Source organism: Amaranthus tricolor, chromosome 14 (genome assembly GCF_026212465.1).
Source record: "Amaranthus tricolor cultivar Red isolate AtriRed21 chromosome 14, ASM2621246v1, whole genome shotgun sequence".
NCBI classification, from domain to species: domain Eukaryota; kingdom Viridiplantae; phylum Streptophyta; class Magnoliopsida; order Caryophyllales; family Amaranthaceae; genus Amaranthus; species Amaranthus tricolor.
In genome coordinates this window covers 10,842,946-10,867,780 of record NC_080060.1, presented here as the reverse complement: position 1 = coordinate 10,867,780, position 24,835 = coordinate 10,842,946, and the positions used below count along the sequence as shown (strand labels likewise).

Sequence of the window (24,835 nt, the reverse complement as noted above, 5' to 3'; positions counted from 1 at the left end):
ATGAAGAGTTATTATGTGGTTCTAGAATAATGTATTTTCCCTCTATATAAAGGTCATACACATTCATAGAACATAAACACAATAACACACATTTTAAAGAGGATTAATACACAAATGAGGGGCTAGGGTGTTGACCAAAAGAGAATTCTTTCTTTTGTGTTAGTATTTGTGATCTTGAGAGGTTGTTCTCAAGATAGTGAGGGTTACTTATACTGTATTTTTGAATCCATTATAAACAAACTATTGTTGAAGGGGGAGGTATCCAAGATATCTCATATATCATTGTGTCCTTCTTCCATTAGTTTATTTTTATTTATTTTTTATTATTTTTATTTTTTTATATTAATTATTGTTTATCATCTTGTTTTCAATTTTTGAACCTCATATAAGCTTTCATTTAATTTGTTATCCAAGTAGGAAGTGCGTCAAAGCAAGGTAGGGATTCTATCACTCTTAATCAAGCATAGATGGTGTTGAGAGAGAATGTAGATTCAAGGTGAGAAGATAGGGGGAAGAAAAAAGAATTGGGATAGATGGCTTGTATAGTAAGGGTTCTAATAAAGGGAGAACCAAGAAAAAGGGATATCAAGGAAGGAAAAAGTCTTAAGGGAGGGATGACCTTAGTGAAAAAGAGTCTAATTATTGTAAGAAAAAGGGATACATACAAATAATGTGCAAAGAGATGAAAGAAGACCTTAAGAGAGTGAGGAGCTTAAGAGATAGAGGGAAAAAGAAAGTGAGAAGAGCGAAAATGCCGCTCTAGGCATTTTGGGTGATGATGATGACTATGATGAAGCTCTATTAGTTGATGGGGGAGTGGTTCATAGTAAAAAATGGGTAATTGACTCCGAATGCTCATTCAACATATGTATTGAGAAGGAAAATTTTTCTAAGCTTAGAATGTGCGACAAAGGCCTTGTTACTTTATCGAATGATGAGAGGGTTAAACTATAAGGTATAGGAGAAGTTATTATTGAGACACATAGAGGTGTCAAGAGTAGGCTCTGTTAATGCAAGTGCCAAATTACTTAAGTGTGACTCGATGACTATAGACAAAGCCCATCATGTTGTGAGCAACGATGAAGGTGTGAGAGAGTTGAGTGCGTTGAACGTAGAGCGTACGGGGTGCATTGGGAAAAGCAAGGAGGCTTTAATCAAGGCAACAAGAGGCTCTAAAAAGGGTGTGAAACCATGTATTGAACGAGGCATGGGATGGAGGATGATTGCCTCAAACGAGGGAACAACGTGCAGCAATCAAAGGGCAAAATATCTACTCAAACTATTCACTACATATATGTAATATCCAGTCTAGTGCAATTCATCAAATACGTTACACTACCAATAATAGTGTATTAACCTTGCGAAACACTATCTCCGTTATTCTTCTTAAGAGAATAATCATGCCAATAACGAGCACTAGTGGGAATAACATTAAATCTATTAAACTTTTTCAAAAAAAAATTCAACATAATATGATTGACTCAAGGTGTAACCAAATTCAGTTTTACTAAGTCTCATATACCTTGTATGACATAGGCTACTCTAAGGTCTTTCGTTTCAAATTTTGAAGATACGAAAGTTTTGACCTCTTTAACCATCTTTGCACTCATATTAGTATATCATCAACATATAAGCAAAGAAGAATACAACCATTATCACAAAGTTTAGAACAAAGACATGAATTAGAGTTATTAACCACCACCCACTTTGAGGGTAGCATTAAAATTTTCATACCAATGCTTAGGATCTTTCTTGAGGCCATATAATGACTTTTTAAGTCTACACACTTTTTCCTCTTTTCCCAGAAAAATAAACCCTTTGGGTTAAAACATACTCTTCATTACACTCACCTTTTAGAAAAGTCATTTTCACATCCATTGTAGGTATTACAGGGGGGAGCGTGCGCTCTACCCAGAGTGAGCACACGCTCTGCCTAGAAAGAGCGCGCAGTATACTACAAAAGACCTCTTTGAATCCTATTTGTTACTTGTTTCACCTTTATATGGATGCACATCCTAAAAAAATACTACATCTCAAGATTCACAAATACATTTACCAATAATAGACATGAATCTATAGGCCATACTATCTTATGCATAACCAATGAACACACAATCAAAGGTTTTAGGTTCAATTGTTGGTCTTTAAAAGTTGGGAAACAAAACTTTAGCCAAACACCCCTATACCATTTTCTAGTTTCTTATGTGGTACTCAATTAAGAACAAGCCAAGCAAACCACACATAGAATCAGACAGATCGGAACAAATACATTGCATTCACAAATTTTTTTTCAGATTTTCCTTTCCACTATACCATTTTGTTGTGGAGTATAAGGGGCACTTAGTTTATATATAATACCATGTTCGTCGCAGAACTTAGTCAAAGTTTAATTAGTGCTATATTCTCCTCCACAATCGATCTTATCCTTTTAATTTTAATATCAAGTTGGTATTCAACTTAGGCTTTATACTTTAAAATGAACTTTCGACCTCATCTTTACTTTTAAGGAAATACTCCATGTTTTAGTTTACCTGGAGATATCATCCACAAATGAAATGTAGTAATTCTTTCCTTCTTTACTGGTGCAATTTTTACAGTCTGTTATTTCTGAGTGTACTAACTTAGTAATTCTAACAAGCTAGTACTTCTATATGCTACTTGTTTTAGTGTACCTAGAGAAATCATCCACAAACAAAATGTAGTAATTCTTTTCTTCTTAGTAGTGCATTTTTTACAGTATGCTATTTCTGAGTGTACTAACTTAGTAACTCTAACAAGTTAGTACTTCTATATGCTACTTGGTTAAGCGATATTTTTGAATATTTGGCTTCTAAAAAGATGGGGCATTTGGATATTTTATTATCCTTTTGAAAAGTGATCAATTTCAAATCATTAATCTTTGCATAGATTTTAAGTTCAAATGTCCTAGTCTAAAATTCCAAATATAAAGGCTCAATCAAGTAAGCAATAAAAGAACTTTCATTGTTCAAAACATTGAGTACAAACAGCCCTCCATTGATATATACCTTTCCCAACAAAGTCTCTTACTATATACCTTTCCCAACAAAGTCTCTTACTATAGAGATTACAACTTTATCGGGTTTAAAAACAATTTTAGGCCAACTTTGTTGAGAAGATATCCCAAAACTAAGTTTCTCCTAAGTGAGGGGAAATACAAAACATTATTTAAACTAAGAGATTTCTCGTAGGAAAGTTTAAGAAGAACCTTTCCTTTGCCAAGAACTCCTGCAGTAATATTATTTCCCCTTGTAGACATGCTCACCATTTTTGACTTCTTCAAAGTCTTCCACGAGAACCTTATTCGAACAAAATGCCTTGAAGCCTCGATGTCTAAGATCCACTCTTGTTTGTTTTTTACCAAATTTGCTTAAACTATCGCAAAAATTACCTTTTCAATTTCTTCGGTGAGATTTGCTTGGGGCATCCTTATGACCAATTTTTTCATAGCAACCTCCACCTTTCTTTTTGATAACTTTATTTTTATTACAGTTTTTTGTCCAATTGTTTTTTTCTATATCAAACACAAGTTTATTTTCAACCAAATCAACCTTGTTTTTTCTCTCAAAAAACCCTAGCATCCCATTGTTAATTTTGGGGCTACTATCAACCTTATGGTGATGGTAAGCCCCTAATCTCTTTATTTTTACATTTTTCATTTTTAATTACAAAGAAATACCATTCTCTCTATATTGTAGAGTTATTATATCCATTTGATGGATTCGATCTACCTATATATTGGGTTTTAAAGTCTCTCATGATAAGAGTTTAAAGTCATGTTATCAATTCAATGGTAAAAAGGTATATGACATCATCATGGATGTTAATTCTGCTAGCTAATACAGTCAACGGTATCAAACTTATTACTATTTCAAAGCTACACCAGATATAAAGACTGCATCGGAGGAGGTTGTATCAATCAGCGATGTGATTGAGTGAATGCTTCAATATTAGATTTCATTTATAATGATCGTGACTTTTTCTATATAGAAATTTGTTTAATTAAAATTGTTATGTATTTGATTGATTGTTACTCTATTGTACATGTCAGATGACAATTCAAATATCATTCCAAGTAGATGGAAAATATTCAAGTAAAACATTTTCCAGTAAAGTTTCACATATTTTCATTCCTTCACCAATAATTTTGGCCATAATATATTCATATTCATGAACTTGATCCATTATAAATCCTTCATCAACCATTTTAAAATTCATCCACTTTCCACAACATACTTCTTTTAACTGACATCATTCAAATTATATTTCTTAAGTAATATTTCCCAAATTTCCTTACTAGAGTTATAGTAAACAAATAAATCAAAGTGTATTTTGTTTAGGTGATTTAAGAGATGTCCATTTACCAACTTGTTATCTTTTCATCTTTGGCTAGAGCATCTTTCGCCTTCTTCTTTTGAGCATCGATAAATGTGGTGGAAGAAAAACTTGGATCCTCCTTTGTTACTTTATTATTCAACGCATAATCAGCCTCTAGTTGATCAAAGAAGATGAGTAACTTTGAGACCATCTCTTATAATTAGAACCATCTAAAGGTTCAAGCTTAAAAACATTCAAAAGTTTTAGCAAGCATTCTAGAAGTCATGGAAGACATATTATTAACTTTTTTAAATTGACGGAAACATTAATAAAATCTTCCAAAACTTCAAAATAACAAATTCAGAATTTAGACGACGAAACTAAGAGTGTTTTAGCTATTGTGTTTAGTTGGAATTGTATGTTGCGACACGAACTTGTCGATGCATTAATAACATTATTTCCCAACTATTTCAAGTGTAAATAGGAAGCAAACTTTCAAGATTAACACACCCACCGAAAAAGTAATGTACACTCACTACTTGAGTTATGAAGCAAATATCACTCTTGTAAATGTCACCAATTTATAAGCACTTTCCAACAATTTTATTTCAACCTTTTTAAAACATATTCAAAGAGTGTAAATATATTTTAATAAGAAAATTACTCTATGTATGAAAATATAGTTGTTGAAGAAAACATTTAATAGATTAAACCACTCCATGAATAAAAATATAGCTGTTGAGAACGCTTTAAATGGGCATTTATCCAATATATTTTGTACAAGTTTTTTATTTTTTTAAGAATAGTACACATATTAATGTGCTTATTATATTATAGAAAATTTTATATTCTAAGAGTTTACCAAGTATGACCAATTAATTACAATTAATTAATGAGTAGATCATAGAATTATAGTTGATCAAGTTTGATCCATCAAACATTATAAAACTTTGTCATAGAACAAAGTTAGGTTAATCAAATAAAATAATTCTAATTAATAGTTGAAAGGATTCACATTCTAATAATAACCTTATTTAAACCTCTCTAGCTCATGAATAAATTTTGATTGATAACTAACTAAACATTTATGTATAATCACATTGATGAGATATTAAAGTTATAAGTATACACTAACTTATTATTGACCTAATTTAAAATATTGTACTCAAAACACATTCGAACATCCAAATATTATAATAGTTTGAGTTGTACAACCACTAAATAAATATTGTTGCTTTACTGAGAATTCGCAAATAGCTACCAATTTGAAAAGTGCTGTTCTTATGAATTTAAATACTATTAAAAATAATTTATTTTTAAAAATTATGTTATAATCGGACTCTTCTTGATGGTTCAAGAATCCGATTTCGAGCAAAGTCGAAGGACATGAAATCTGAGTCGAAATCAGAGATAGAGGTGAAGAAAAAGTCCAACTTTTATTGGGAGTAAAATTAAAGCATACATAATCCAATTTGAATGAGACCCATTCTCATTCATATTTTTATCCAAGCCTCTGCTTTCCTCGACTTAGCCCGTTACAAAAAAGTCAGAGAAGTTGGGATCACATCACACATGTCAAAAGTCACAAGATGTAGCTGGTATGAAAAAAATAAATTGGGAGAATCTAAATTTTTTTTTTCATCATAACCATATACTTTTAAATAATGACCATAGTAGATTAGTATATGTTGATAGGTTAAAAAAAATATTTCTCAAAGTAAATAGAGTAGTATATATTTTAGCAATTAATTATCAATTATTGATTTTTGATTTAGAATTAATATATTTAACAAAGCATTTCGTTACTCTAAAATAGATATTCATTACCCCTACATTGTAATTGTACTAGTTGGTGGGACACGTACTTCGCACACGCTCTTGCAAAAATTAATATTTTATTAAAAATTTTATATTGAGTGAATAATTAATCCGTAGTTATCCAATAAGTATCAGATTAAAAGTTCATGATATAGAGGCATAAACTCATTTTGCTAGAGAGCATAGTTAAGGAAACATTAATAAGTCAATAATATTGAGTTGATACGTTAGAAACTTCTGATTTTTACTTTGTTTATAATAATAAATTTTGGCATACTGACTCCTATTTTGTTTGGTATGACTCAACATACAAAATTTGCAATTAAATTAAATTAATTTGTCTATTTAAGAAAAGCTTATTTTCATTAAAAGTTAACTGCATGAAAGTTGTAAACATTTATAATCTCAAAATTGAAATATATGATAATACTTTTTTGGATTTTTTACTTTCACCCAAAAACCTTTTACTTAATTTTATGTTTTTATCGGATTGTTTATACCTAGAACAATTAAATATACATTCATTTGTATGCAATCATAAAGTAACCAAATTTAATAAGATTAAATACAATAAAATAACGCTCACTATTTATAAAATACTTATTCTTAAAACGCCTCGTTAATATATTTCATTTGAATGAAATAAAAAAACCTAATGGTTTTCACTCAGGTTTGACTCTAGGGATAAACAAAGAGGTTAGTGCCCAAATGCACATATTTAGAAATTGATGGGAAAGAAATGGTATTAATTATAGATCTTATTTCCCAAATACATAGTTTCAACATTCAATATAACGGTAGAAATAAACTTACAATTTATATATGGCAAATATGGAGGATTGAACATTTGAAGCAATTCTGGTAACTATTTTATTCTATGAAATTTTTGTTATTTATCTGGTTCTTATTTTTGCAATTTTCTAAATTAATTTGTACAAAATTTGGTATCTAATTTTCAAATTTTTTGGGTTTCATTTTTTCATTCTAGTTGTCTGGTTCAATTTTAGGTTTAATTTTTCTGGAATCTAATTATAATTTGTTAATATTTGTAAATTTATGTCAAGGATGAAAAAAACTTTTTAATAAAAAAGGTATATTGAGACCTTTTGTGTCGGGTTTGGTTATTTTATAGTGAAATGTGACTTGATGTAGGGATTTTGTAAAATTATTTTTTTTGAGAATATATTGGTGGTGGAGCATTGTTGCAATATCAACATTTTTCACTTATACAAAATTTATGATAAATAAAAGTAGTTTTTACCATCACCATTTTAATGCTATGACAAAATAACATCAATCTACGCCAGGGTCGAAGTCACCAACTCGTCAATAGTAAGTCTAGTATCACAAAGTGCTCACCATTATTCTTATAGCTCTGCCCATTTATAATCAACGACCTAACCACTGGCCACTACAACACCGATTGAGCAGAAAGCCAATTAACATATTTGCTTATTTCTTTTTTAAATTGCTATATTTTAATACTCATTCAATTATTTAATATTTACCTCAAAACATATATGATTTAATCAAATCATAAGCGACATGTTCATTAAAATAATTACCAATATAAAATATTTTGTAGTTATCTTATACTGCATTATTCTTAAAATGTTTCAAGTAAACACTACTCTAAATGTGTTTAAAGTGTTGTAGTTTTTATGGAATACCAGAAAGAAGAAAAACTTTAAAATCAAATGCTATCTTAAGTTTCAAAATAAGTGTTAAAAGCAAGTGCAATAATCTTAACAATGACGTTAACTCTAAACATTTAATCGAACATGCATTGTCTAGTACCTTGGAGAGGGTCGATAAAGATGGTCGCATATGGGTAGTTTAAGGTTTGGAACGTTCGATGTTGGTTGCTTAGTCGAAGCAAAAAGAAAGGAGAGTCAGTAGCTTCGCTCGAGCGGACATGGCCAGGTCGAGCGAGGAGTGAGTGGGTCGAACAAATGGTGCAGAACAAGTCAATAGCTTCACTGGAGGCTCGACCGAGCGAGGTAGTGACTCGATTGAGCGGTAGTCGAGCAGACTACATAGGATTTTGTTTTGATTAGAATATTTTGTGTAGTCATTGAATAAGTGCATTACTTTCTTGTTTAAGGTAATGTTTATTGTGATGTTTATTACTATGGTTAATTATCATAGTTAATTGGGGTGTTACATGTGTTTATGGTGATTTATGAGGGAATTCTAAGAGTGATATATACCTTGCCTGTAAATAGGATTCATCACTCGTAGAAATAAGCACCACAAACACACATATTGAGAGTAGTTTAGTGCATTGTTAGAAACTTGAGAGTGTTCTTACTTTGCTCTAGTATTTTGTGATCTTGAGAGATTTGTTCTCAAGATAAGGGAGGTTTATTACATTGTAATTTTAATCTAATAAAACTACATTTAAGGGGAAGATATCAAAGATACCTCATAAACACTTATGTTCATATTCTACTTTAATTCTCATATTGTTTTTCTTTGTTGAACCTCTTTAAGACTTTCATTTCAATAAGTACTCCCACAACCAAGCAACTTTAATAATGATCCATTAATATATCAATATATAATTTTCTTGAATAAAATCAGATAAAGAAACCATTTCTTGAGCTTAAAATACACATTACACACATACGTTGATTTTGTCCAGTAAAAAAAAATAAATTGGTAAAATACTTGATTACTTACACTATTTTACTTCTATATTCCACTTTATATCTTAGAAGATTCTAAAAAAATTCAAAAAATATAAAGAAAGAAATATAACATAAATTAGAGATACAAAAATTAATAAATTAGAATACAAATAAGAATGTAAAAAATTACTCCTTATGTGGATGTGATAATGAGAAGCACTAGAAATATATAAATATATTCATATCTTTACCAAATTAAGTTACATTAAAATTCAGAACCAACCAATTTAATCCAACCATTATATTTTCTTTTACACTTAAAATATATTCAAACTACTACTTAATTGTTACATTTAGAAATTTTTCATAAGTGGAGTAATTAAAAAGATATTAATTATTTCTCCTTAGTTCCTTGATTATCTCGATTCTGTAACACCTTAATAGAACATTAGTCTAATTTAAGCTTCTTCCCTTTAGATTTCAAAATTCAACAAAATCCCTTACATTTTTATTTCCAACTAAATAAACACAATAATTACATAAAATTTCATAAATTACCCCATACATATTACTAACTCTCAACACTAACCCAACTTTTCAAAAATCAAAAACAATTATAAGTCTATGAACACAGATTAAGTAACCAATAAATAATAAAAAATCAAGTAAATTATATAAAGATTATGTAATAGCCTTGTTAGCTTCTCTTAATCCTAGTTTAAATTGGTTTAATCACTGATTAGAGATATTAACTTCTCTAGATATCTATTCTTAAGTGCGAAACATAATGAGTTTTTTTTAACTGTTAAGTTTGATCAAACAAAGTCTTCTTTTGTGAAATGTTGTTATTATATTGAGTAAAGATTTCAAATTTTTTTGTTTCTTCGAAGATTACTTGAATTTATAAGTTGCTTATATTTCCTTCTAAAATTTATTGATTTGATAAACATATTTATTAGGTGTATTATTATAAAATCTTATAGTATTTATAAATGATTTCACAAACTATGTTGACAAAAGCTTATTTTATACTTTATGTTCCTTAAAAAAGTATATATAAAATTTTGGACAAATTTAACCATATTCTTCTTCATTTCAATATTTTAATAATGTTTATGGTCCCCATATGTCTTCTATAACTTCATTTTAATATTTTTATATTGTTTATGGTTCCTACATGTTTCCCATTAACTTTATAAAAATATTTTTTTATTACTTATGGTCCCTATATTTTTTCCACCAATTTTTTTTAATACTTTTTTATATTTATGCTCTTAATTTTTCTCCATCAAATTTTATTCAATAAAATAATATAACCATTATCTAAAATATTCTAGTTTTCTTAATTTTGATGAACATTCTTTGTAGCAACTTCTTTAAGGAACGGAGGGAATATACTTTAATATAAGGACTTATATATTAATCCAAAGAAAATATATTTGTCTAATTACAAAAGATTATTAAAACAGCTTTTATAATGATATTAGTGTTTATTGGTATTTAAAAACCAGGTTTCGTTATGGGTTGATTTTATTTTTTTCCAAGGCAAACATATTATTTTATAAATTATGATTTTAGAAATTGATTTAAAATTTGAAGTCACTTCATAAAATCATGTTAAAATATTAAATGATCATTTTATACTCTCAAAGTTTTATATTTTATAGGTTTGAGTCTAATTAAGGAGAATCAAGCCTAAATTGGAGGTAACTTGTAGTATAATGTGAGTAATCATTTTATTCTCTACAATGGACCATCAGAATTTATGTTAGCCTGCATGTCTCAAACTTGGGACCCAAATGAGAATTCAAATGTCCATATTTCTGAAAGGGAATTATTATTTGTCGCCACCTTTTTCATTTTATCGCCACCCCCCCTTCTAACAAAATTACCATATTACCCCTAGATTAAAAAAAATTACAAAAATGCCACTTAAGTTAAAAAATGTTTAAGAAATGTAAATGGCACTTAATAACATTGTTATCGCTTAATGACATTATTATCGGAATTATATATATATTGAATTTTCAGAGGCTTTATGGTAGTATATTCGAATTCAAACACGATACCTTCTCTCTAAAAACTCTCTAGAAACAATACGTAAAGTTAAACAAGCTAGAACTCTAGATCGAACATCAATGGCATACCAAGACGTGCATGATAACGATCCGGTAAGTAATTAATCGGTTCGATTTTTGCAAAAAAAAAAAAAAAAAATAGGAACGTAGTCGCACAAACCAGTCGCACAAAACGTGCGACTGGCAGTCGCACGTTTTGTGCGACTGGTTCGTGCGACTGCTTCAAATTTTTTTTTTTTTTTTTTTTTTTTTTTTTTTTTATTTGACATTTTGTGCGACTTCTATTTATTTTTTTTTTTTAACTTCGAATTATAAAATTTATTTTGTTTAATTAAATTAATTTATTTTAATCTATTGTTGTGCTATAATAATGGTATTTTATTATAATTATTTTGTAGAAATAATTATTTTTTAAGTTAATATTATTTTGATATATTATGATAATGTTATTATAATTATTATTTGCAGGACTTTGAAAATTTAGGAGATAATATAGATTATTCTGATAGATTTGTTACCGATAGAGAATTTGATTCTGTAGATGATTTACATACTTGGGCTAATGAGATAGCACTAACAATTGGATTTCAATTTACACGTGCTTCATATAAAAAAAAAGAAGGGCGTTCTAGAGTGAGTCTGTACTTAAGATGTCACCGTTACGATAAAAGAAGTGTTGATTTGCATAACTTAGACAATGCTCCCCGACCAGGTTCCAAAAGTAGGGGTTGGTGTAAATTTATGATTTTAGGAACTAGTCGTAACCCAAAGGAAAGACCTTGGACGGTTAGAGTGTTTCCTGGTGAAAAAGGAATACATAACCATCCGTTCTTCATGTACGTAGATGGTCAAATAAGAGTAAATAGGATGACTGTGGATATCAGGCAGCACATACGAGATCTAAGTGCAACTGGCATGCAACCAGCATTTATAATGTCTTCAATTAGAAGAAATTTTCCTCGTTTTTATGCTAGTATGAATCAAATTTACAATGAGAGACAGTCAATGAGGAGAGAAGAGATGGATGGTAGGACTCCTCTTCAACACTGTTTGTATATGGCCACGGAGCATAATTATGTAGTTTGGAGGGACTTGGATAGTGAGGATCAGTTGACTAGATTATTGATTGCGAATCCAACTTCTATCCAGATGCTACGTTCGTGGCCCCATGTTGTGTTGATAGACACAACGTACAAAACGAATAAGCAAAAGTGGCCCCTTTGCGAAATCATTGGAATGACGCCAACGAATCATAATTTCTTGGTTGCATTATGTTTGATGCGAGATGAGGCGGCTGTGTCTTATTCTTGGGTGTTGGAGAGGTTGAGGGATATTTACGGGACAGTGCAAACGTCGGATGTAATCGTAACGGATCGGGATGAAGGTTTGTCTGCAGCTATTCATGCTGTCTTTCCAGGTAAACATGTTTTAATTATTAATTATCGTCGATCTATGTATTATATATTTCTGAATTAATTTTAAATTTATGTTTAATGCAGATGTACGACATCTATTATGCGTATGGCATATTGGCAATGACGTGGAGAACATGGTCGATAAATTGTGTGGCGGCAAGAAAAATCAACAGGGCCAGTTATTCAGGCAAACAAAATGGAACCCCTTGGTTAACAGTATGACGATCGCCGATTTTGAAAACAGATGGGAAGGGATTGTGTCCACTTGGTCGACTAGGAACCGGAGAGTCGTGCAATATTTGGCAGGAACATGGATTCCTCACAAAGAGAAATATGTGCGTGCGTGGACGAATGATTGTTTGCACTTGGGTAACCAGACTACCAGTCGAGTTGAAAGTCAACACTCTTCCTTCAAGTACTACTTGGGTAGCGGTAATAGCTCATTCGATACGCTGTTTAAAAGGGCGCACGCACAAATTATGAATCAACAATCAAAAATAAGACAAGCTCTTGAGGAATCTAAGAATTCCATTTCAAGAACGTCGCGACTAAATTTTCTACGACCGTTGTATCGTCATGTTTCTATATTTGCCTTGGAACTATTGATGATGGAGCACAACCGGATGCTAACCCTGGGCAGTTGTCTTTTAGAAAAATGCGGTTGTGTAATTCAAAAAACCCACGGATTACCATGCGCGTGTTACTGTTACTTGTCTATCAGGTCTAATAGTGCTCTGTACTTGGACGATATACATCCGTTTTGGAAAACGTTAAAGTATTTAGATGCAGAAGAAGACGCGAACGAAGAAGTACGGCACGCAAACGCCGATGATAAAGAGTACTTTCAATCGTTGGTGGATGAAGTTTTAAAATCCGACCCCTCAGTACTACGACGCGTCTCTCAGGTACTTGAACATGAGCTGCACCCCGATGGTCACGACATACCTGAGCCCGAAGCAAGTCCACCGAGGAAAGGAAGACCAATGACAAGCAGAACCTTGAGGAGAAACAAAAGTGCGTTTGAGTACAGTAGATCGTCCTCAAGGGGTCGCGGATCAAGATCATCATCACGCGGGAGATCCAGTGGTAGATCAAGCAGCCGGTCGCATCAATCGTCAGTTGGAATTAACTTCAGTTTCAACTTATCAGGTACTCTTATTTCTTTTCATTTAATATATTATATGTTTTATATCAATATTGGCGTAATGATATATTGTTACTTATTCAGATGGTGCAGCAGGTCGTGATTTTTCACTTTTTCCGTGGCCAGATCACATTCCATTTATTCTTCCGCCATATCTGTTTGATTGGATTGATGTTATAGGTGACGGTAATTGTGGATTTAGAGCTATTGCCGCCACAGAGTTAGGGGGTGAGGAAGCATGGCCTCTGTTACGACGTGCAATGAGTTTGGAAATGGAAACGCATAGAGAACAATATGCACGCTTATATTTATCAGCAGATTCGGTGGAGGAAGCTATATTCAGAGTTGGTGCCCACAATAAAGGACCTGCTCCGTACGATCACTGGTTGGAAGCGACAACACTGTATTCTGCAGCAACATTTTTAAACATAGCAATTGCGTATTATGGCTCTGCGGATGGTCATCCAATGTACAATTGTTTAGTGCTTCCTTTAAGAAGAACAGGGGGAATGCATGGCGTAAATAAACTTATACATATTCTTTGGGTAAACGGGAATCATTATGTTCAGCTTTTAATGAACGATGATTCATCTCCAGTGCCGCCAGTCCAACAAAATTGGAGAGCAGCTAACAATTCATGTGCAGATTTAGAAAGACAATATCGTAATAGGATATCACTTTGGAGTAGAATGTGCAACATACAACGACAACAGCATAATAACACCGCTGGAGACGCGGTGAATTTAGATTCTCCATAGTGTTTATATATAATTCAATTGTTGAAACGATTAAAAAGTTGTTCATACATAAAGATTAAATACAACAATTGTTCATGCATTACAAAACAGGTAAATGTCTATAAGGGGCTGCGCCCTCTACACTCTTGCCATTCGGAAAACAACTCTCTAAGATCCTCTAAATACATATCAGCAGCATCTCTTTCCCGAGGCGTCATTTGAGCAATAGCTGGCATCCTGAGCAATGGTGCAAGTCGAGTTGGAAATTCAGCAGCAAACTGTAAAACCAGACAATTGCAAAGTCAATACATGTTATGAAACATAAAAATAAAATATATAATTAGGAATACTAACATATTCGACTCTGTTATCAGCAGCACCAAACGCAGCAGCAGGTCCTTCACCTGGGATAAGAAAACAGTGGGAAGACACTCTAAACCAGTCCACGTAATCCGGGGCAGCCTCTGATGGAACCGATGCGCGACGCTGTGCCTGCTCCACTACGCGGGCACAGTAAGGGAACCTACTCCACATCTCCGTAAACATACAGGAAGAAGCGAATGTAACTGAGTAGGAGCCCTGTGCTGGTTGCAGAGCTTGGGTAGGTCTCAGCGGAGCCGGGGGAATCTCCTGTGCAAAACCGAGCTGCCTCACTGTCCTCTCAGGCAAATAGACCTCCACGATATCGAAACAGGTGATACCACCGATATACGAGGTACGTGGGTGCTCGTTCAATAAAGACCTATCATAAGTCAAGTACGGAGTCCACTCCACCTGCTCACAATGAATATAATACATAATCAACATAACATCTCTGCCCTTGACAAGTTAAACAATTAAGTTTGAAGTCATGTACAAAACCTGTGCCTCTGTCATGGCATCCAGTATGCTCCTACAGTCTATCAGTCTGCTCAGCTCGCGGATTGGCTTCGGCGGGGACCACATCTCTGCCCTTGTCTTGTTCGGCATGTCAGCTTGACGCGGATGGGGGCGGAAGGCTGGGAAGTACTCGTAAATCCATGTCTGCAACAGTGTCAGGCAACCAGCAATAGTCTTGCACCCAGTCCTTGTCGCCATACCCAGTTGGCGATACATGTGAGCAAGCGTCACTGCACCCCAAGCAATATCAGCCTCATCAGCGGTAACAGTAACAACAGGGTGAGGACGCATCCCGACTCTAGTCTTATCCACGAGCAACGTGGAACCTACTATAGCCATGTAGTAGGCGGTACGTTGAGTATCCATAGACTGAGAACGGTGGCATAGCTGCAACAGTGCACCAACATTAATGCTGCCGCTTGTGAAGTGCCCCTTCGCACGCAGCTCCGACAATGGCATACCAAAAAGGCCGGCCAGGCCAAGCTGCCATTCATTATCAGACGGTTGCACGGGAAGTGAACCGTCAATGCCAATTCCCAAGATGCGTTGCACGTCGTGCAACATTATGGTCATCTCCCCCCACGGCATGTGGAAGGTGTTGGTGTCAGGCTGCCACCTTTCCACAAATGCCGTAATGAGAGCACTGTCGATGTGCTGGTGCATTATATACGGCAGACGACCAAGGGGAGTACCAGGTAACACCCTGTACAATTCATCAGACATGTCCTGAAGTCTAATGATTGAATCCAACGTTTTCTTCCGAGCACGACATTCCAAAATCGGAGGGGTGCGCTCCGATCCCTCAAATATAGCCTTTGCTACGTGCCCACCGTAGCTGGGTATTAAAGTAGTATCAACAGGGCCCCCGGGCTGGGCTGATGTGATTAACCAGTCCGTGTCCGCGGACTGCGATCGCCTCCTCCCCCGTGGAGCCGCATCCTCAGCCTGGCTTACTCCTGCCTGATCAGAAGTGCCACTCGAGCCCTGCCCTCTAATCTTGAACTTAACAGCATGGCCTCTTACGATCGTCCAATCAATAGGATGACATGCAGACTCATCCTGACCAAGAGACTCTTCCCGACTAAGAGACTCGTCGTAATCAGTATCATCGTCACCTGAGCCGACCGTATGACTATGTAGGCTACTTTGGCGCTCAAAGCGACTACGCACTTGCTCTAGGGTACTTGAACGTTGGGCCTGACTATGTATGGCCGCTTGTTCTTGCCTTGCTCGCCTTGCAGATCCCGTAACCCCCCTCTCATGGGGATCACCTCTCAGTAAAGTAGGCCTAGATCTATTGCCGCTTAATAAACCTCTAAAAAACCCTTTTCCTTTACCTTGATTTCCAGCCATTTACTAGAATTTTCATAATTTAAATTAAGACAACATTTTAAATTACTTAAAATCAAATAAATTAAAAACAAGCAACACGTAAAATATTTCACATTTACAAATAATTAAACAATTATTATATTCATAAATATTTAAACAACTCAAATTTAATAAATTAATTACACTAAACAAATTCATTACAATAAAAAAAAAAAAAAAAATTAAAACCGGTCGCACGAACCGGTCGCACAAAACGTGCGACTGTACAGTCGCACGTTTTGTGCGACCGGTTCGTGCGACCGGTTCGTGCGACCGGTTATATTTTTTTTTTTTTTTTTTCTTTTTCGAATACGTAAATCAATAACTACTTCTTACAACAACATTATCATAATACATATTATTACAACATTTACTAAATAACATTAACTAACAACGAACTCTTTCAAAAATTAAAAAAAAAATAAAAAAAAAAAAAAAAAATTTTGGTTTCGGCCCAGTCGCACAAAACGTGCGACTGTACAGTCGCACGTTTTGTGCGACTTGGCCGAATCGAATTTTTTTTTTTTTTTTTTTCCCTTCGATTCATTTAAAAAAAACTTACCTCGAATTTTTGTTGACGATTTCGATTCCAAAGTTTTAGCTCCGCTTAATTTTATGTGAAGAATTTGATTTTATGGAAGTGATGAAAGTGTTATTGAGTGGATTTGAAGTGTTTTTATATAAATTATAAGCTTAGTGGCATTTTCGTAATTTTTTAAGTTTCAGGGGTAAAATCGTAATTTCATTCAAGGGGGGGGGTGGCGATAAAATGAAATTGGTGGCGACAAATAAGAAATGGGTTTCTGAAAACTATTACTTGGGGGAATCTACCTAACTTCGTAAGTAATCCATGGACACCTTACGTGGCCTAAAACGCTTAGAAACAAAAGAGATCCATCTCTGTTCTTTACACCCTATTGTTTCTATGTTATTTCTCCAAAAATCTCCTCATACATACCTGATAATCTAGACACTCACTCAAATAACTTTTTTCAAGATACATAATTTCCGTTCGAGCTTTCGTTTCAAAGCTAACATATTATCATCTAAGGCTAGAGTCCTATTTCCAAACAACACCTTTTTGGTGAGCATTTTAAATATTGTTCTTCTATTCTGTCTAAGACCTTGGATGTCTTTATATATATGTAGGTGATATCATGAATATTTATAAACAAGAGATTACGTCATATACTTGGTGATTTAAGGATTTAATCAACCTAGTTCTAAGATGTAAGTATGCAAAAGTTTTAGCTTAGTTTTACACGTTAAGATTTTAAAGTTGATGATGTGTATACACTCTTAAGTAGTCAATCTAATGTGAGTAATGTGATGTTTAAAATTATGTGGGATGTTTATTCAATCTCTAAGTGTATACATTAGGAGTATTTCTTTAAGGTACACACTAACACTTTCTTTTTCTTATATAGTACAAACCTTGTTTTAAATAATTTTTGTTTTGTATGATTTATCTTCAAAAAGAATTTAAAATGGTTACATGATGGATGATGGATGATTCATGAGTTTGAAAGAATGATTCATGAGTTTGATGATGCATGAAGGATGATCTATATTTTGGACAAGTTGTTGTTTTCATTAAAAGTGTTGGTTGAAGTTTTGTGCCCATACATGTTGATCTTCAATTGATTTTATGAAATGGAGTATTATTTTTTTAATAATAAAATTTAGATTTTAAAAGCGTCATATTTTGCAAATATCTTTCATGAAGTATTGTGATATATGCAAGAACAATGTCTTAATTTAAGAGAATTTATAAATAAGTTTATCTTTAAAATTATTCTACTTACTCACAAATGCAATTTATCATTATTTTAAAGTGTTATTTCATTCTTGAAAGATTTCAAAATATAGTTAACTTTATTAAAATAAAGTCTTCATTGTTAATTACTTTCTTTGAGTTTATTTTATACAAAGTATTCTTTTTCTTATACAAACGCTATTTAAGTATATGTGTTTCTACAAAGAAGTGTTTGGTTTTTAATAAAAGTCTTTTTTTTTTAAATTTGAGAAAATGAATTTTTTATACTAATCTTTATAAATTTCCATATTTAACCAAAGTGTTTATTCATATATTACTTGAAGTGTTTTAAGAGAACTTATGAATTTAGAAACTTTTAATGAAAGTATTTAAAGTACACTTTTACTTTTTATAAACATTGATTTAATAATTTATCATCTTGATTTCCATAAAATTTCGAGTTCAAAGTGTAAGTAAACGATAAAGTATTCCAATTTTGAAATGTGACCTTGTTTCAAGTAATCATCATGTGCCAAAGAATTGACTCAAAAAATTTGATTAAGTAATAAACGTGACCTTGTATCAAGTAATCATCTTATAACGAATATTTGACTCAAAAGTATTTGAGTAGTACGAAACATTGTTGTTAAAGTTGACTTATATTTAAGAAATATTCAAGTGATTTAAATGTTTTGCTTTAAGGGTATGAATAGGCATTGTGTTATATTGAAAAAAGCCTGCATAGTTAATTAATATCACCTAACTAGGTCGATCGGAATAAAATCTTGCAAGTTGTGTATTGAATGGAAGGATGATGATCCCCAAAAATAGAGGATTGGGAATGTAGAAACTGATAGAGATGGTGAACGACAACAAGAGGGGGGTGAATTGCTGTTGTAATAAGTTTAAGTATTTTAGCTCTGTTTTTGCGGAATTAGATTGCGAAATTAAAACTTAAACTTAAAACGAAAAAGTAAAGAGACAACACAATTTTACGTGGAAACCTTCTAGTCCTAAATAGAAAGAAAAACCACGACCCCTCGGGATTTCAAAACTCTCCAATATGTTTTAGGCAATTCGTTATAATTATATAAAACAAACTCAACTTGCTTCACTCGAAGCTTCTCTAACTAGGTCAATTCTCTTTTTCTTTCTCTTGCTTTGCTCGAAGTTTCTCTCTTCTCTAGCTTTACTCAAAGCTTTCTAATTCTCCCCTAGACTTACCCAAGTCTAGTTACAACAATTCTCTCAAAAACCCTTTACAAGGATAAATTTTGTAAAGATAAAATTAAAGAGTTGCACAAGAAAATTTTATAAATTAATTGGCAAATTTTTTGAACAAAAAATATTTCTTGTTTTTATCAATCTCACGAATGATTTCTCCAAGACATATGCATACTTTTTTAAGAATAAACAAGTCCTCTATTTGTAGGTATTTATGTAGCTAGTAAAAGAGAATAACTACCCATTCCTACCTTATTCCTAATAAAAAGGAGATTTAAGTGGATATTAGATCTAAAGATTAAAAATCCACGGTTAATCCCTTAATAAAAATAAATAGGTGAAAGCTTTATTCTAAAGTAATAAGCCGTAGTTTCTTTTTTCTAATAATAGACAAAGTAGTTTTATCACTTAATTAGATCCAAAATAAAAGCCTATTTTTAAGGAGAAAAATAAGGAGAGAAATATTCCACTCTTTAGAAAGTACACTATTATTTTAAGGTGGTTTAAAAATATTTTGCCGGTTAACTTAATTAATAAATAGTGCAACAAATTAATTATAACTAATACATCAACTAAAAAATCAGAAAACCAAAATTAACAGAAATTCCAGTTGACGTAAATTCTCCAGACTCCAATCTGGGAACAACGCACTGTCTCCATTTTCCAGTAACGTCAGATCATCAAACTTGGGAATAGTAGACTTCATGTCTACATTTGATATCCTAAGTGATATACTTTTACCTAACTACCTTGGATTCTTTGACATGTACAATGTTCTTAGACTAAGTCATAGGCACTATCAACGATCTTAATCATGACCGGATATTGACCTGCATACAATCTGTAAAATGCATTTGCTTATATAAAGTGTAGTTATCATCAAAACCTAAGAGAGCCAACAGGGAACTTAGTTCCCCACTCTATATATATTGATACGTTCACTAAAATACCCCTACAAACTATAATGTTGTTTCTAAACTCGTTTGGCACAATATTATGTTAAAGCTTTTATATTAAAACTTTCTAAATGAGTCGTTTTACTTCATTTAAGATATGATTTTACCTCAAATCCACTATAATGTTTTACTTTTAGATTGTGTATACTCAGGTTATACCGATGTGTGTACCGTTTTGTCATTTATGTGGTCTGTTATTTTGTGGGTGATAGTGACTGTTTTCAGGTTTGGTGACTGATAAGTCTATCATGGGAACATGTTTTGTTTTTATAAAGTGTAGTATGTTATAAGGACATTAGGACATTTATATTTTGTTGAGAATGATTTTATGTTTAATAACTGTATAATATTGATGTTTATGAACTAATTATTTAGAGACTTTCTAAACTTTGGGTTGTAATAAGACTTTTTTAATGATTGTTTTGTTGGATTTTATTTGTGTTGTATTCTTTTTCAAAATAGCTCAGTGCTAAGCTTTTCGCTGGCTTAAGTTAATGTGTTCTCTTGATTGAGGTTAGAACTTGAGTTATATTAAGGATCTATAATAAAGTTGATTTAAGTTTGGCTTGTCACAAATGTTATTACATTCAGTTTGATTTTGGGTATGCACGGATCTTTGTATCCAAGCGTTATGGCGTTTCAAAGATCAGAGAGATAGATGAGTTGTTAAGGGACTTTAGAAGTACATGATCAGGAATGTATAGTTAGTGTATGAATTGGGTTCTTAAGGAATTAGCTATGATTCCTTGAGTTATGTTTCAATGATGGATACAAACGGATCAAGAAAAGTATTTTAATTGAATTTCATGTTTTGTGGTTGTAAGAAATATATAAACATTTTATTAACGAAAAAAAAACTTATAATTATATGTGATTCGAATATATATCATGGCTATAATAAAAGGAAAATGACAATAAGAATTAAGTACATTTTTGGTGGATTTGATTAGTAAAGGAAATATTTGGATTAAGAAATTACTATTTCTCAAGGAAAGAACATATTGAGCGTTAGTAATGTAAGTTTGTTCAAATGATGAAGATTTATGTTAATTGAGTTTGAGTGTGTATAAAGAGTAAAGAAACATTTTGAGAAAGCACAAGTTAATAGTATTGATTGTTGAGATGATCGCATTTGAATGGTAAAATATGAGATCTGTGTTGGAATTTAGAATTAAAAATAGAAAGTTATGTATTAGGATTTGGTTTTAGAGAACATCGTAGCTTGTATATTAGTGCTTTGTTTGAATGTTGTATTTATGTGCCCAGCTTAGTTATGATGAAAAGGTTGGTTAGTCGATCAATAAAGTCTTTGAAGTAATTATTATAAATTTTAAGGAAGAATCGAGGAATAATTTCTTTTACTTATAAGGAATAATTCAAAGTTGAAATAGATTAAGAATGTAATTGATATCTTTTAATTTAGTTTTAGGTTGAATGAAGCCTTGTGTCGTAATTTTAAGGATGAAAATTGTCTTTAGGGGAAGAATGTAATAGCCATGTTTTTACGCTTCTCTTAATCCTGGTTTAAGTAGGCTTAATCACATATTAGGGTTATTAACCTCTCTAGATATCTATTCTTATGTGCTAAAAATAATGGGAGTTCTTTTTTATTTTTTTTTTTCACTTTAAGTTTAAACAAACTAAGTCTTCCTTTGTGCAATGTTGCTATTATATTGAATAAAGATTTCAATTCTTTTTGTTTCTTCAAAGATCATTTAAACAAACCAAATTTTCTTTACATACATACCCCTTAAATTTTTATATGATAATCTAGACCCTAATTAGAATAACTTTTGTAAGTTATATTTTTCCATTAGAGCTTTCATTTCAGAGTGAAAAATATTATTATCATCTAATGCTGGAATTCTATTTTGAAATAACAGCTTATATTGAGCAATTTCAATAATTCTTCTATTCTTTCTTCACCGAAACATCATCTAAGACCTTAAATGTCTTTATATATGTGTAGGTGATGTCATGGACATTTATTAACAAGAGATTAAGTCATACTTGGTGTTTTAAGGATCCAAGCAACTTAGTTTTGAGATGTAAGTATGCAAAAGTTTTAGCATAGTTTTGCATGTTTGATTTTGAGGTTGATGATGCGTATATACTCTTAAGAAGTGAATCTAGTGTGAGTAATGTGATCTTTATAATTATGTAGGATGTTTATTCAATCTCCAAGTGTATATAATAGGAGTATTTCTTGAAGGTACACACAAACACATTCTTTTTCTTTTTCTTACATTGTAAAAACCTATTTTTACATGATATTTATTTTGAAATGAAGAATTTGAAATGGCTACATGTTTTATGATTAAAGAATGATTCATGAGTTTCATGATGCCTCTTGGATGATTTTTGTTTTTCACATTTTGGACAAGTTTTCGTTTCAAGTAAAAGTGTTGGTTGTGATCTACTATTTATGTAAGAGCAATGTCTTGATTTAAGAGAATTTATAAATAAATTTATCTTTGAAAATTATTCTACTTACTTACAAATATAATTTATGATTTTTTAAAGTTTGATTTTATTCTTGAAAGATTCCAGAAAAAAATTAACTTTACTAAAATAAAGTTTTCAATATCTCTGATCGGGACTTTACGTCCTTCAATAGTAATACTGCAAGTACACGACGTAACTTAGTACGACGACAAGTACGGGTCGAATCCATAGGGAGTGTGGGTTAAGTCAATAGTTTCTCAATCGATTAGTGTGTTCGAAAACGTATAATATGATGTCTGGTGGTAGAAATAATCAAAGAAAGCAATTAAAAATACTTAATGAAAATGAAGCATAAAAGTAAATAAGGATGCAATGAACTAAAGAAAGGATAAAATGATAAATAAGCTAAAGAAGCATAGGTTAGGCTTTCTCACCAAAGTAGTGTTTACTAAACTTTAACCTAAGGTCATTGATGCTTTATTATGGGGAAAATGTATCATAAATACTAATGTTCTCTCTCAAGCAACAAAAGCTTTCTAAATCATACTCAACTACCTATTCTCATGGAGCTAAGCATAAATTAAGACATGAAGTACACATTCAACATTTTCAATCAAAGCATCTACCTATTCTCATGGAGATGACTTAATTTTTAAGCATAGATTATCGTTAAAAATTGACTCTCGCCCTCAATTCAACGACACTACACATGATAGCAAAATCCATCTTAAACCATAAACAACACAACCAAGACAAAGGTAAAGAAAGCAATTTAGACTACATACATGGTGATAATGTTTAGCCTAAGCCAAAATAAAATACTTACTCATACTCATATTGAGATTGTAAATTGCAAACAAGCCAAGAACCACAGATGAATGAATTAAACTAGAGTACTCTAGAAGGATGAATGCAATATAAGTTGAAGAATTATAAGCATGAATATATGAAACTAAAAGCAATTAATCAAAGATAACTAGGTGACATGAATTAATCAAAGTAAGGGTGGTTTCATGATTGCTCCACCACCCTTAAGTTGTAGGAGAGAGGTCCCACTCCTAATGGATAGGGTAGGGTGGCTAAGCAGTCTTGGAAGTAGCAATCAAAAAAAATGAAAATGATTGGACCTCGAATGATATTTAAATAGATTGCAAAAAGCTGCTGCCGCCCATCTCACTCGACAAGTGGAGCCACCATCTGGTACAATATCAGAAACTTCAAAAATTGTTCAAAATGTGAAAATTAGCTCCGTTCGACCCAGTCGAGCGGATGTTTTGTACCCCTGAAATGTATCTTGCTAATGATCAGAAGCTACTGGAAGTTTGACTGCACCTCGCTCGACCGGCCGAGCGACCTTCAGGAATGTGATACTCAGCTTCTGATCTCAAGTACATGCTTCTGGACTGCTCGAGTTACCTTGGCTCAAGCTAATTCTGGTTGAGTGAGCTTCTTTTGGTTTGTTCTTTATGGCTTGGCTCATTATGTTTCACTTCTTTGAGCCCTCGGCTTTTAGGTGAGCAGTGTATGCAATAAAAGGCTAGTTTGCGCTCGGTTTTGATGATTAGATCTTGAAATGAAATAAAACACCAAAACAACAAAACAAGCGTAAAATCCAATAAAACAATGCAATAACATATAGTTTCCTCACGCTAAATGAGCCACTTATAGGAGTAAAAATAAGGATAAAATGTAGCTAACAGTCTCAAAAGGGTTGTTTTGTTTACAATGTTAAAGAAAATAACTTTGTTTTGTTAAAACATTGGATTTAAAGACTCTAATTTTATTTCCTTATAGTATATATCTTGAAAATATTTTATAGTTACGTTCTTTGAGTTTAGTTTATACAAAGTATTCTTTTTATTATAAAAACGCTATTTAATTATATGTGTTTATACAAAAAAAATTTTGCTTTTAAATAAAAGTTCTTTTTGTTTGAATTCGAGAAAATAAATTATTTATGTTAAGCTTTATAAATTTTCATATTTAACCAAAGTGTTTATTCATATATTATTTAAAGTGTTTTAAGAAAGTTTATGAATTTAGAAAC

At 32.2% G+C, this 24,835-nt stretch overlaps 4 protein-coding genes across 4 annotated transcripts; 3 read left to right on the top strand and 1 right to left on the bottom strand.

Annotated features, from left to right (window-relative positions):
* Positions 1-10,690: 10,690 nt before the first annotated feature.
* Positions 10,691-11,892, top strand: LOC130799286 (uncharacterized). The gene is made up of 3 exons (XM_057662388.1): positions 10,691-10,954; positions 11,330-11,588; positions 11,864-11,892. Exons 1-3 carry the CDS (start codon positions 10,922-10,924, stop codon positions 11,890-11,892), a joined length of 321 nt encoding a protein of 106 aa, XP_057518371.1. The 5' UTR covers positions 10,691-10,921.
* A 358-nt stretch (positions 11,893-12,250) lies between these two features.
* LOC130799285 (uncharacterized) lies at positions 12,251-13,003 on the top strand. The gene is made up of 3 exons (XM_057662387.1): positions 12,251-12,278; positions 12,361-12,941; positions 12,998-13,003. The coding sequence occupies exons 2-3, from the start codon at positions 12,411-12,413 to the stop codon at positions 13,001-13,003; spliced, it is 537 nt and encodes a 178-aa protein (XP_057518370.1). The 5' UTR covers positions 12,251-12,278; positions 12,361-12,410.
* A 21-nt stretch (positions 13,004-13,024) lies between these two features.
* LOC130799284 (uncharacterized) lies at positions 13,025-14,178 on the top strand. The gene is made up of 2 exons (XM_057662385.1): positions 13,025-13,425; positions 13,505-14,178. Exons 1-2 carry the CDS (start codon positions 13,260-13,262, stop codon positions 14,176-14,178), a joined length of 840 nt encoding a protein of 279 aa, XP_057518368.1. The 5' UTR covers positions 13,025-13,259.
* Positions 14,179-14,227: 49 nt separating this feature from the next.
* LOC130799653 (protein MAIN-LIKE 1-like) lies at positions 14,228-17,120 on the bottom strand. Its single transcript, XM_057662824.1, has 4 exons — positions 16,970-17,120; positions 15,019-16,392; positions 14,512-14,931; positions 14,228-14,435 (listed from the first exon to the last, which is right to left on the bottom strand). Exons 2-4 carry the CDS (start codon positions 16,387-16,389, stop codon positions 14,277-14,279), a joined length of 1,950 nt encoding a protein of 649 aa, XP_057518807.1. The 5' UTR covers positions 16,390-16,392; positions 16,970-17,120; the 3' UTR covers positions 14,228-14,276.
* Between the last annotated feature and the right edge of the window lie 7,715 nt (positions 17,121-24,835).